Here is a 12,921-nt window from a genome sequence, read left to right as displayed (position 1 = left end):
GTGAGCGGCGTTGGGGCTAGAGGTTGAGGGAAATGAAGAGAGAGAAAGACAAGTCTCTCGAATTTGAGAGAAATGAGAGAGAAATGGCGCATCTGTGTCAAGGGGCCTATCTCTGCAACAGACACCCTTGTCCTATCTCCCTCTCTATGCAATCTCTGAAATCCCTCGCAACAAATCCTCCCATCTCTCTCTCTCTCTCTCTCTCTCTCTCTCTCTCTCTCTCTCTCTCTTTCTTTCTTTCTCTCTATCTTAAAGGCAGCATAGCCTGCATCCTTGAAACCCTCATCGAATGACAATGAAGCCAAACCTACCCCCAATTCGCTCAAAACTTAGAGGACAAAATTGCCCTTCTCAACCATCATCCCCACTGTCGGATTTTAAGCTTTGGTAGGCAGAATAGTCATTAAATTTACTGAGGGTCAGGCTTTGACATCGATATTACTTCGTTCCGGAGGATTCGAGTTTCCACTGAGAGCCCAAGGATTGAACCTTGCCTGGATATTCCCTCCCTTGACTTAATCGAGGTTGATGGTGAAGTCTGGAGCTTCTAGCTTGACCCCTGAAACCTCACACACCGCTTGGAATGTTGAGCATGGTATTTTGTTGAGAGAGAGAGGTTATTTCAGGGTTTTAGGTGGGAACTACCGAATGGTATACACCCTGCTTGGGGAGGAATCTAGCAAAGGACCATTGATAACTTTGGCTGCGATCCACGAAAAGTCATGCCATGCTTTGACAGGGATGTACAGAATGACATGCTTAGCTTGAGAGATTATTTTGAAGTATACTTGCATGACCTCAATATACTCTTTTTCCTATGATCAGGAGTATTTTTTTTTTTCATAAGGTTTTTTCTAACCTGATGAGGTTTTGATGAGAAACTTACTTTGGAATGGTCATACCCTTTATTGGCGAACCACTATATATCCTTGTGTTGATCCTACCATTACACCCCATAAGATCTCTCATTCACCCTTTAAGGTAGCCTTACTATTGATGAGGGTCAACCCACATCTAAAGAGGACTGACCTCCATTTTTGACCATGGACAATAATATCATTCTTAGACTAACCATGTGTTTCTTATATTAAATTGTAACTTAGTTAATTAAAGGTATTCATCCTTGCACCTTATATCCGTGGTTTGGTTTTAACTCCCCAAATATCCCTCGTATATATATAAAAAAAATAAAAATAAATAAAAGGGTGCCTTCAAGGAACTAAGGGTTGCCGACATTGGTTTGCAAGTTAATTAGAGCATTATGCTTCGTATTCTACATTTAAGTTTGAATATTCCTCTCTATGCTTTAGAGGACTTTAATGTCATATTCTATCGTTTGTTTAAAATTAAAAAATAAATCGAGGGCTACTCAGTAATATGGTCTAGTGATATTTCTTTTCACATGTAAGTGAAATGACTTAGATTCAAATATGTTAGATTGCGAATTTGATACCAAATAGGTTGCCCATTGTGTAGCTTGCTAAACTCTCCTATATCTTTAGTATAAAATATGTCATTATACTAAAAAAAAAAAATTAAATAAATTGAGGGTTGCAATAGAAAAATGAACGTGTAGTGGGTTAGGGATATTGAAGTCTGCGCAGTAAGCCCAATAGAAAGCCCAAATTTCGGCCTACACCTCTCTCTTCGTTTCTCTCTCTGCCGGTCTGTCTCCCCCTCTCACCCTGGTTTGACATGGTTGTTGCTTGTGCCTTCTGCCTGCGGCGCAGCTTTAAACCCACAAGGGCCACAACAGAATAGCAAACCTCAAAGGCCTCTCTCTCTCTCTCTCTCACACACACTATCGTGGCTTTTTCGCATCCTCTGAATCTCAAAGTAAAAATCCATGGCAGCTTCACTCTCATAAACCCTGCAGTGAAACCCACAAAATCGACACACCCAGAAGAGCTAATTACATGCATTTTCCGATGGATTTGAGGAGGCTTTCAATCCCCAAACCCCATCTTTTTCTCTTCTCTCCCATCAACCGCCCGTGCGTGACCTGCACCACCCAACGCCGCCCCCAAGAGCCTCCTCAGCCACCGCCAATGGATCTTCCGGATCAACCGGAGCCGCCCGATCAGAGTTTGCACAACTGGGTATCTTCTGTTCTCTCAAAACCAGCTCTAGATTCTTCTAAGTGTAAAGCTCTCGTACCCCTTTTGTCGCCTCGTCAATTTGAACAGTTGTTCCGTTCCATTAGCTCCAATGTAAACCCCAAAACAGCTCTCCATTTCTTCTATTTTGCTTCTGAATCTTTTAAGTTTCGGTTTACTGTTCGATCCCTTTGTGTTTTGGTTCGTCTGCTTATTAATTCAAATCTTGTATCGCCTGCGAGATTGCTTTTGATCCGTTCAATTGATGGGAATATGCCAGTTTCATATACTAACCCCAGTCACAGGCATATGGAGATAGCCATTACCATGTTGGAATTGAATACCGTGGCCGAAAGAGCTGTTGGTGTTCAGGCACTGGACTTGTTGATTCATGTTTACTGCACCCAATTCAAGAGTATGGGTTTTGGTTACGCCGTTGATATGTTTATGTGTTTTTCTGATAAGGGCTTCTTTCCATCGTTGAAGATTTGTAATTTTTTGTTGAGTTCGTTAGTGAAGGCCAGCGAACTTCATAAGAGTTATCAAGTATTTGAAGTTATGTCTCGAGGTGTTTCTCCTGATGTTTACTTGTTTACTACTGCAATTAATGCATGCTGTAAGGGAGGGAAGGTTGATGAAGCGATAGGTTTGCTCTCAAAAATGGAAGGGCGGGGTATTGCTCCAAATGTTGTTACATACAATAATGTTATTCACGGGCTTTGTAAGAGCAGGAGATTAGACGAAGCTTTCCAGTTCAAGAAGAAGATGGTAGAAAACAATGTGAACCCGAGTCTTATAACGTACAGTGTGCTCATTAATGGTTTGATCAAGCTGGAAAAGTTTTATGAGGCAAATTGTGTTTTGAAGGAAATGTCCAATAGGGGATTTGTCCCGAATGAGGTTGTCTATAACACATTGATTGATGGGTATTGTAAAACGGGAAATATTAGTGAGGCACTAAAGATATTGGATGATATGTTATCCAATGGATTAACTCCCAATTCTGTTACTCTTAATTCTCTGCTGCAGGGATATTGTAAAACTAATCAGTTGGAGCATGCTGAGCAGATTTTAGACAAGATGCTGTCCCATTGTTTATCCATAAATCAAGCTGTTTGTTTCTCAGCTATTCACTGGTTATGCATGAAATCTAGGTTCGATTCTGCGCTAAAGTTTACTATAGAAATGCTTTTAAGAAACTGTAGGCCCAGTGATGGCTTGCTTACCACGTTGGTTTGTGGGCTTTGTAAAGATGGAAAGCATTCTGAGGCAGTTGAACTTTGGTTTAGGCTATATGACCTAGGATTTGCAGCCAACACTGCAACTTCAAATGCCTTAATTCATGGGCTTTGTGAATCTGGTAGCACACAAGATGTTGTTCTGCGACTGAAACCAATGCTGGAGAGAGGTTTGGTAATGGATAAAATCTCATACAACACACTTATCTCGGGTTGTTGCAAGGAGGGAAAAGTGGAGGAAGCTTTTAAGCTTAAAGAAGAGATGACTAAGCAAGGAATTGAACCAGATACTTATACTTATAATTTGTTAATTCATGGTCTATGTAATATGGGAAAAGTGGACGATGCACTTAAACTATGGGATGAGTGTGAAAATCGGGGTCTGGCTCCGAATGTCTATACATATGGGGTGATGATAGATGGGTACTGTAAAGCTGGCAGAGTGGATGAGGGTGAAAACCTTTTCAGTAAGTTGGTGACTAAAAAAGTGGAGCTAAATTCTGTTGTTTATAATACACTAATCAGAGCATACAGCAAAAATGGGAATATGACTGCAGCCCTTGGTCTCCGCTTGGACATGAAAAAGAAAGGCATTCAACCAACTTGTGCCACGTATTCTTCTCTTATAGATGGACTCTGCAAAATTGGCAGTGTTGAGGATGCAAAATGCCTTCTAGATGAAATGAGGAACGATGGCTTGTTGCCAGATGTTGTATGTTATACAGCACTAATTCATGGTTATTTTAAGCTAGGACAAATAGATAAAGTAGGGAATGTCTTGCTGGAGATGTCTTCATTTAACATAAAACCGAATAAGATTACCTACACTGTCATGATTGATGGGTACTGTAAACTAGGCAATATGGAAGAAGCAACTAGACTGCTATCTGAGATGACAAAAATGGGAGTTGTCCCAGATGCCGTCACCTATAATGCGTTAACAAATGGATTTTGTAAGCAAGGGAAGGTGGAAGAAGCTTTTGAAGTATGTGATCATATGGCCAGTAAAGGAGTAGCTTTAGATGAAATTACATATACGACATTGGTTCATGGGTTGCATCAGCCTACTACATGTACAAATCAGGAATGATTGGAAACATTCAAAAGGTTAGGTTTTTACTTTTTTGCATGAAGAATTCTTCTGTTTCTGAACAGTTTTATGATATTTAACTTGTGCACCATGTTTGCGCGCCATGTTCTGAAGGTAATATGGTTCATTCACAGGTGCATATTCCTATTCTTAAAACTGATGGCCGTAGACCATGGGATACATCTCCTTAACGTCACTAAAATGATTCTTGAACATTTGGAGGTTGGTAGATCTGTACATTACTCATTTTCTTTGCTTCATATTTATATGAAGATTCTTTAATTACTTCTAATTCATTAACTATGTGGAGTTGATATATGTTATTGCATCGTCACTAGTAGGGTGAAGGTACCGCCATGATATGACATTGGTTCACTAGTAAATTTATTCCTGGGTTGGGAGTAAAATAAATAGCTGGCACAATTGTTGCTTTCCCATGTTCTTTTTTCGTCTTATTATTTCTTCCTTGTTTGGCTAACTTATTAAAGATTCTCACTGTTACATATGCTTACAGAGTTTCATCCGCTAGTAGTTATTGAGTTATGTATAAACTTAAACATCATGACATAATCACATTATATGTTGTAACTCCTTTTAGCTCCCAAATATTAGACTTCAAGACTTTCTTTAAGCTCCCAAATATTACAGACTTCAAGACTTTGTGATGATTCATATTTTAAGTGCCTCTCCTTCCATTAAGTTTACACATGCTCAAACTTTTAACATCACTGCATAAAGTGGCCTCTCTGAGAAAAAAAATTACACTTGTGTGCTCACTTCCATTGTTAACTGCTTAAGTGCTATTGAGCGGTTTGGCTGTAGTATATATCCTTTATTTCCCATCTCAATGGTTGAGCGCCAATAGTATTCCTAGTAGGGATGTCCTAATTTATTAATTCAAGGTGTCTGCATCAATTGACTGTTACTCTTATGGTGGTCCCCAGTTGCAATCCTACTTCATTTGAGTTTGGGACTGGCTATGTTTACAAAAGAAAGTAAGAAATCGGCTGTCTCAAATTTGAATCCTGTTTACTCTGTTGATGAGGCACATAGCTGGATCAGATGGCCATACCGAATGATTGAAACATCAATAGGTATTGCACTTTAGACCATCTCTATCTTTCGAAGGTTTATTGCATGAGTTTATTTTCCCCTCGATATATAATGTGGTTGATGGAGGCTAGAGAACTTGTTCTGAGGTGAATCACAGAATAAACAAAAAATTGCTACGCGAATTGTGTTGCATAAAGCCGGGGGAAGAGATATTTTATAGATAACTGCGGGCAAGCAAACCTGCCTCTAGCAATTTTATCAATAATATTGCTTGCTTTCTATTTTATTGTTTTCATTCCGCAAACCACAGCTGCTGAATTTGGTGAACAACAGTTGTGATCATTATTTCGAGTTGTTAGTGGTTTTTTTTTCTTCTTCTCCTTCCTGCTTCTGTTGAATTCTGTTGTATTACGCAGAACCATTTAATTTTTCTTTTCTTTCATTTTCAATCAGAATTTCCTGGATTCCTGACCTAGCAATTCCTCAGCCGATCTTTGGAGCTAGTATTGAGGTTTACAAGGTCACGCGTCAAATATGAGGTTAGAAGTTGTTTATCAAAAAGTCATGCTTGGATATAACAGAACTGATATTTTGCTCAACTCCTTTTGATATTTAAGTTCTCTTTTCTTTTCCCAGAATTTAGGATTTGATGATATCAACAGAGACTGGATATCCTGAGTGACGCTAAGTTTATGACATAACAAGTTTGAATGATTAACTTGGCATTTTTGTTTGGCTTTCAGCCGTATAAACTACGGACCGTACTGACCAAATTACTGAAGGTTACTTGGGGGTGATTGTTGATTTGGCTTTTGCTACTACAGAAATGAAAGATGTACTTTGAATTCGTCTGTATAGTAATAACATTGTTTTAAACTAAATTGATCATGGATTGCTAATTTAGGCCTAATTTCATAGCTCGTCTATTATTTTATTTTCGTAGTTGGCATTCTACCTTTTTGTTTCTTGTTGGCTTAATGGAGCTATATCATTACTAGCTGTGAATCATGCCATGGATGGCTAATATTGTGAAGAGAAATTAGATTTAAAGCCTCACAATCCAAATGTAACTTTGCAGAACTTAAATGACATTTGCAACAGACCTCCCAAACGCTCCTGCCTGCTCCAGACGCTTGCTGTCGTCTGGAAGTCATGAGATTTACAACTCCCTGCAGGATGCGATGCCTGTATTCTGTTGTTGTGCGATCTTTTGAGGAGGATGGCTTTTCCAGCGCGGATTATGTGAATTTTCACGCAACTGATTGACCGGGGCTTATTTGGGTATTATGCGTTTCCTTTCTGGTGGAGACGCGATCATCTACAGGTAGGGATTTTGAGTTTTGTTTTCTAATTTCTTAGAGAACAGAACCATTAAATCGATACCTGCCTCATGTAATGGTCCATAATGTTAATAGATACAAAATATACATGATCGAAACGACAAGATACTATTATTTGGATGACCAATTTGAATCTGATCTATTACCTCAAAATATCGCTTTTTATTTTTCAAACGTCTAAATAAAAGTTGGTTTATATTCTTCCTTTTGTTGCTGGAAATGGGTTGAAATAACACTTTTTTTTATTCATGATTTGAATTCTCTCCTTTGTTTATATGGGAAATTTATTTTATTTTTTGGTTTGAAAATATTGAAAAATAAATCAAATTGAAATTTGTTGTTTAGGTGGATTTTTGTTTTAATGCTAAACGAAGAACGAAGCATTTCGATTGAATCTCTCTTAATTAAGAATGATTTAGCTACATTGTTACAGCGGCGTTCTGTGCCAATGAAATAAAGACATAAGTATTATATATCTTTATTTCATTAACATAAAATGCAACATAGTGATGCATCCGTGTTATGAAAATTGTTATTTCCCATTCATATTTGTAGTGCTTCGTTCATAGAGAACATGAAGAAAAGAGTGCTGACAAAAAAAAAAAAAAATATATATATATATATATAAAAAAGGAGCAAAGAGAGGAAGGTGCCTTCTCATAATTTTGCATGTTCACAAGTGGTGTTAACAAGATTTAAAAGGTGCTAGTCGGGTTGTGGGCAGGAGACAAGCACTTAGGCAAGAGTCTAGGTTATTTATTTATTTATTAAATTAAATTCATTATATAAAAGGATAATGAAGTGTCTATTTATATTTTTAAAAATAAATAATTGTATTGCAAACTATAAAATAGTATGACATAAATTATAAATGACTAGAACATATGAAAATATGGGAATATGCATATTAATAAGTATTCATCTAAGTATTCAACAACTCATATAATTACTAAAAAAAAAAAAAAGAAAATGCAATAAAGGAGTTATCTATTTTCTAATTGAGTAAAGGTCGCGACCTAGGCAGGTGTAGGCATCGTTTCTTATTTTTCAAACGCCTAGAAATTAACCGTGGCGATAATCAGCTGCCTAGCTCGCCTAAGTGGCGCTAGGCAGGGGACTTTTAGGACATTGGGTGTTACATAAAAATTTCTCCAAAAGTTCAACAAGGAATGTAGTTGGTATGACTTCTGATTAATGAAGTGACCTCTCCATAAATAAATAAAAAGAAAATAACTAAAAAAAAAAAAACCAATAGTCAATGAAAATAATAAGGTTAAATTACAAAAAAACTACCTCAACTATTGAGTCAACCACAATTTTATACCTCATCTTTAAAACATTTCAATGTCATACCTTATCTTCGAATTTGTTGCAATGTCATACATTCAGTCAGTTTATCTGTTAATCCTCTGTTAAATGTTGACGTGGCTTGAGACTGGACCCACTTTCTATTAAAAAATTAATTAAATATTAAAAAAATTATAATACAATTATTTAAATATTTTTATGAAAATAATGTGGGACCCACCTATCTTCTTCCTATCCCACCCGTCTCCCCCACCATTCCTCCCTTCACTCCAAAACCAAAACCCCACCGTGACTCTACCTTGCCCTCATCCTCCCCACTCAATCATCTTCTCCACAGTGACGTACTCCCCCACACCTTAAATCTTCGCCGTTCGTAGCGTCGACGAAAGGCTTATCATCTCGGACCAGTCTAGGTCCACACCCCGACCCGAACTCTCTGAGTCGCCACCGCGTTTAAGAGTATGCCGTGACTGCTGTCGAGGTCGAGGGCGTGCTTGATGGTCGACCATTCGTTGATTGAGCCGACCATGCGCTGGGCGACGTCGTAGTGGAGGGGAAGTAAGGAGAATAGGAAGTGTCCATATGCTAAGAAGAGGTAGAAGGCGGAAAGGGCGGTGATGGAGCCAGTGAACTCGGCGACAAAATAGGCTGTGTTGATGGGGAAAAGGTGGTGGAAGAAGAGGGCGACAGGGTTGAAATAAGTGAGGTGGAAGAGCGATAGAACGGTAAATAGGACAACGTTGAAGAGAAGGAAGAGAATTGTGTGCAACTAGTCGAGATCGTAGATTACATATATTTGATGGTTTCCCCCATCTTCCTCTCTCTAAACATGTTTCCAAAAGGCATAAAATCTCCAAGACTTTAAACAAATTCGAAGAAGGTGGATGGGGAAGGAAGGTTGGGGGTTGGGGACACGGGTGGATGGGGAAGAAGGTGGTTTTGGTTTTGGACTGAAGAGAGGAATGGTGGGGGGAGACGAGGTGGGATAGGAAGAAGGTGGGTGGGTCCCACATTATTTTTATAAAAATATTTAAATAATTGTATTTTAATTTTTTTAATATTTAATTAAATTTGTAATAGAAAGTGGGTCTCATCTCAAGCCACGCCAGCATTTAATAGAGCAATTGACAGACAAACTGACGGAATGTATGACATTGCAACAAATTCAAAGATAAGGTATGACATTGAAATGTTTTAAAGATGAGGTATGAAATTGTGATTAACCCAATAGTTGAGGTAGTTTTTTGTAATTCAAAAACTAAGTAGTTTGAATTGAAATGAATTCAGAGCTCAATTGCTGACAACATGCTAGTTTGATGTGTTGAGAGTCAATTTGGTAGAAGGAGAATTGGACAAAGTCCCCAACCAAGGCGGTGGCAACATGTCATTCTGCTCATCAACTGTCATGAACAACAGTAGCAACGTCTTGTAAACACCTGCAACCTTTTTGAAAGCCCCATTAACTCCGCCATCATTGCCCTCTGCGCTACCAGTAGTCTAAATGCTAATCTTGGGTTGAAGACCGCACATGGCGTCATCATTGATCTGGGCAACTTGTTGAAACATGCCATTGTGGATCATCAAGAAGTCCCTCATAGCTGCATAATTGCCTCCAATCGTGTCCAAAAGAAAGCGTGGATATGCGCCTTGGGCTTGTCCGAGGGCCATGAGTCCTTTAACCTCTCTTTTCTTTGCATAACATTCTGCATTAGCAGCTTGTTGACGAGCATAGAGTCCTACCTCGGTCATTTTTTACTTTGCATAAAAGTTTCCATCAACGGCTTGTTATCTGAAAATACGACCCTGATACATCAACTATTTCATATAGGTAGAACACTAGTTTACATAATTTTTCATCTGTATTCATGCGTGCAAAACCAATGCATGCATATATGTATTCTATATAATATTTAAGAAGGAAAAAGAAAGAAGCACAAGACGTACCTTGGGTTCATACTCAACACTGACCTTAATCAATAACTCACCCTTAAGCTTCTCCATTCTAGTCGAGGCCTTCATCATCTCCACCTCCTTTCGCAACTCTGCCTCTCTTGATGCCACCGCCTTTTCAGCCTCTACCTCCACCATATGCGCCTCCTCATATTTTTCTTCGCTAGCTCAGCATCGGCTTTCGCTATCTCAGCCTCCCTCATATTCTCAAACACCTTCACCTACATCCTAGTCTTAATCTCCTTCATCTTCCCTTCTCCATCCCTCGGCATCAATCTATGCTGCAGTCTGCAGTGTTAACCCCTGCCTCTCTTTCGACCCTATATATCTCCCATTTCTTCTTCACTTTTGCCAGGTCAACCCTAGCCTGATTTGCCGCCTCCATATGTATATTCTGCCTCCAAGTAACTAAAATACTTATGGCTGGGAATGTCCTCCAGTTGTTTGACGTTTGCATTATAAATCAAAAGCCCATATCGATTCAGTTCCAACTAAACCTTGTCAAACACCTTTTGCTTAAACTCTTTTGTTCCCATGAACAACTCCTCCGTGGTCATTAAGGCGGCAAGGACACGCGTCTCCTCCTCGATGATCCCCTAGACAAGCTTTTTCAAGTGGTTGGAGAGCTTGTCGTGGTGGTAGAGGAGCTTAGCATACTTATGGAGGTTGGTCATGTCGTTAGTGCATGGCCCGATGGTAAAGACCATAGGGAGGGTGAAGGCGAGCTTTGGCTATAGTTTACGGGGAACATGTTGAAGATGGTGCATGATTGGCCGGGGAGAATCCATGCCTTCTTTGCAAACTTTAGGTCGTTGATTCCAACTCCGGTAATCACTTGATAATCTGAAGCCTCCACAACTCTGTACATGGCTACATTTCTTTTAACAAAAAACCACCTAATAAATGTATTTAATAAAAAAGCTTGAATTCTATTGAAAATAACAAAAAAGTTTAATATAACAAAAAATTAAAAAGAAAAACTATAAAAACTTACCCGTCGTCCCAATCCCTCACCACCCTCCCTCCTTTCCCTCTCTCCCACGAGAAATTATTAGATGGTACAGTATCACCACATGACATTGACAACTGGTATTACCCACCAATAAATAAATGACACGTGGCATAATAATTATTAAATGAAAAACAATAGCTGGATTTTCATCTTCCTTAACGCCATTAGAGTTCTTTGCCAAAACCAATAATTGTTGCCCCTTGTATTCCACCTTATTTTCCACCACCCTTTTTGCTTGAATCAAATCCACAAATTGCAATCTTTCTTTTCCACAAAAACATAAAATTCCCTCCGCCTCCCTTTTTGCTTGAATCTCATCCATTTTTGCTTGAATTTTGCTTGAAATTGAATCCACAAACTGCAAAAATAAAAAATCTCAAGCTACATGTACTGTAATTTTTTGCTTGAATTTTGTTTTATCCTTTTTGGATTCTAGCTTGCTTGAATTTTTGGTCTGATTTAAGCAAGCTTGAATCTGACTGCAATTTCTTGCTTGAATTTTGTTTTACCCTTTTGGATTCCAGCTTGTGTAAATTCTGGGGTTTTGGGTCATCTTAGATTGTTTTTTTTTTTTTTTTTTTTTTTTTTTTCTTTCTTTCTTATTTGGAGGATACCCTTGCGCTGCTTACATTTTCTTTTTACAATTGCTACATGTCTAGTGATTGCTCTGTTTATTCAATTAATTAGGGCACCGACTTTGTCTTTGTTCTTTTTTTCTTCTTAAACCTGAAATTTGTGTATTATAAATTTTACGGCAATGCCAGTTTTCCATTTAACAAAGAGATTTAGAGAGAAAGTAAAAGGTAGAGGTACTTGAAAGAATTACAAACGCGATACGAAAGACTTGGATACTTTGTTTTATGGTTTGTGTCCTTTCTATTTTTTATCGATTCGTAAGACTTTGGCAATTTATGAGTTTAGTTAAACAAATTGGATCTTAAAGTGTCTTTATTTTACTAATTCATTGTATTTGATTGAGTGGGATTTTGGTATGTACCAGGAACTAAAAGAATGTCTATCAAGGTTTGATGAGACTCTAGGAAGTGCCCTCTGTCCTTTGGGTATAATGTCCATGGTTGGAGATTGCAAGATTGAAAGAGAACTTCTATGGGAATTTTTTTTTCATTTGATTAAGCTTTTCTCTCTAATGTTTTTAGGGGGTGTCAGATTGCAAGAATGAATGACAGCTTGAATTGGATTTTGGGTTGCTTTAGATTACTACTTTCAGCTATAGCTACAGTTCATTTTAGGTTGATATATAGAATTGGATTTTTTGTATCAAATGCTACAATTTTGCAGTGACATAAAATATTTTAATACTATTAAAAGTACAAGTGAGCCTGTGGTTGTAAATTGTAATAAGACAAAATGATATCTTATACAACTCATCGTATGGCTGACATGATTTCTTATGCCTTGGCCCTTTGCTCCTTATATCCTTTATTCACTATGATATATAGCATGACAATACATTACTCAAATGACAGGCACACTCAATCTTAAAATGAGAAAGTTATGGAACAATAATTAAGAGCAAAGCTATTGTTTCCAGTGACTGTAATCTCAATGCTTCCTACTCTCCAAAATAACGAAGTTGTCGAACAAATATTCACCACAGTATACATCCGGTTCAAAATCAAAATAAGTAAAGGCTTCTAATAAAAAAAAAAAAAAGATTTAAAGGTTTCCAACCCAAAGCATATCATCTTCCAACTGCACCCAAAAATTATAAATCAAGTTTAGTGGTGAAAAACAAGAAATATCTTAGGGTAACTTAAAAGCATTGAAAAGTGATTTACTCTCATTGTATTGTAGAAATTACTCCTCTGGATTT

At 38.0% G+C, this 12,921-nt stretch overlaps 1 protein-coding gene and 2 pseudogenes across 4 annotated transcripts; 1 reads left to right on the top strand and 2 right to left on the bottom strand.

Moving 5' to 3' along the window:
• The first annotated feature begins 1,669 nt into the window (after positions 1-1,669).
• On the top strand, positions 1,670-6,970 carry LOC137731310 (uncharacterized). Of its 4 annotated transcripts, none has more exons than XM_068470407.2 (5): positions 1,670-4,441; positions 4,559-4,646; positions 5,369-5,518; positions 5,931-6,016; positions 6,556-6,970. In XM_068470407.2, the coding sequence occupies exon 1, from the start codon at positions 1,917-1,919 to the stop codon at positions 4,422-4,424; it is 2,508 nt and encodes an 835-aa protein (XP_068326508.2). In that variant the 5' UTR covers positions 1,670-1,916; the 3' UTR covers positions 4,425-4,441; positions 4,559-4,646; positions 5,369-5,518; positions 5,931-6,016; positions 6,556-6,970. The 4 variants fall into 4 exon arrangements, with proteins under 4 accessions (XP_068326508.2, XP_088544273.1, XP_088544271.1 ...); XM_088688147.1 differs by lacking the exon at positions 6,556-6,970 and adding an exon at positions 6,114-6,394; XM_088688145.1 differs by lacking the exon at positions 6,556-6,970 and adding an exon at positions 6,221-6,394 and having other exon boundaries at positions 1,676-4,441.
• Positions 6,971-8,430: 1,460 nt separating this feature from the next.
• Positions 8,431-8,971, bottom strand: LOC148690253 (uncharacterized; annotated as a pseudogene).
• Positions 8,972-9,433: 462 nt separating this feature from the next.
• On the bottom strand, positions 9,434-10,943 carry LOC137732945 (flotillin-like protein 4 pseudogene; annotated as a pseudogene).
• Positions 10,944-12,921: the final 1,978 nt, after the last annotated feature.

This window comes from Pyrus communis, chromosome 16 (assembly GCF_041283825.1).
Source record: "Pyrus communis isolate YQ-2024b chromosome 16, ASM4128382v1, whole genome shotgun sequence".
NCBI classification, from domain to species: Eukaryota; Viridiplantae; Streptophyta; class Magnoliopsida; order Rosales; family Rosaceae; genus Pyrus; species Pyrus communis.
The sequence above is the reverse complement of the archived record's forward strand: the minus strand, read 5'-3'. Positions and strand labels throughout refer to the sequence as shown.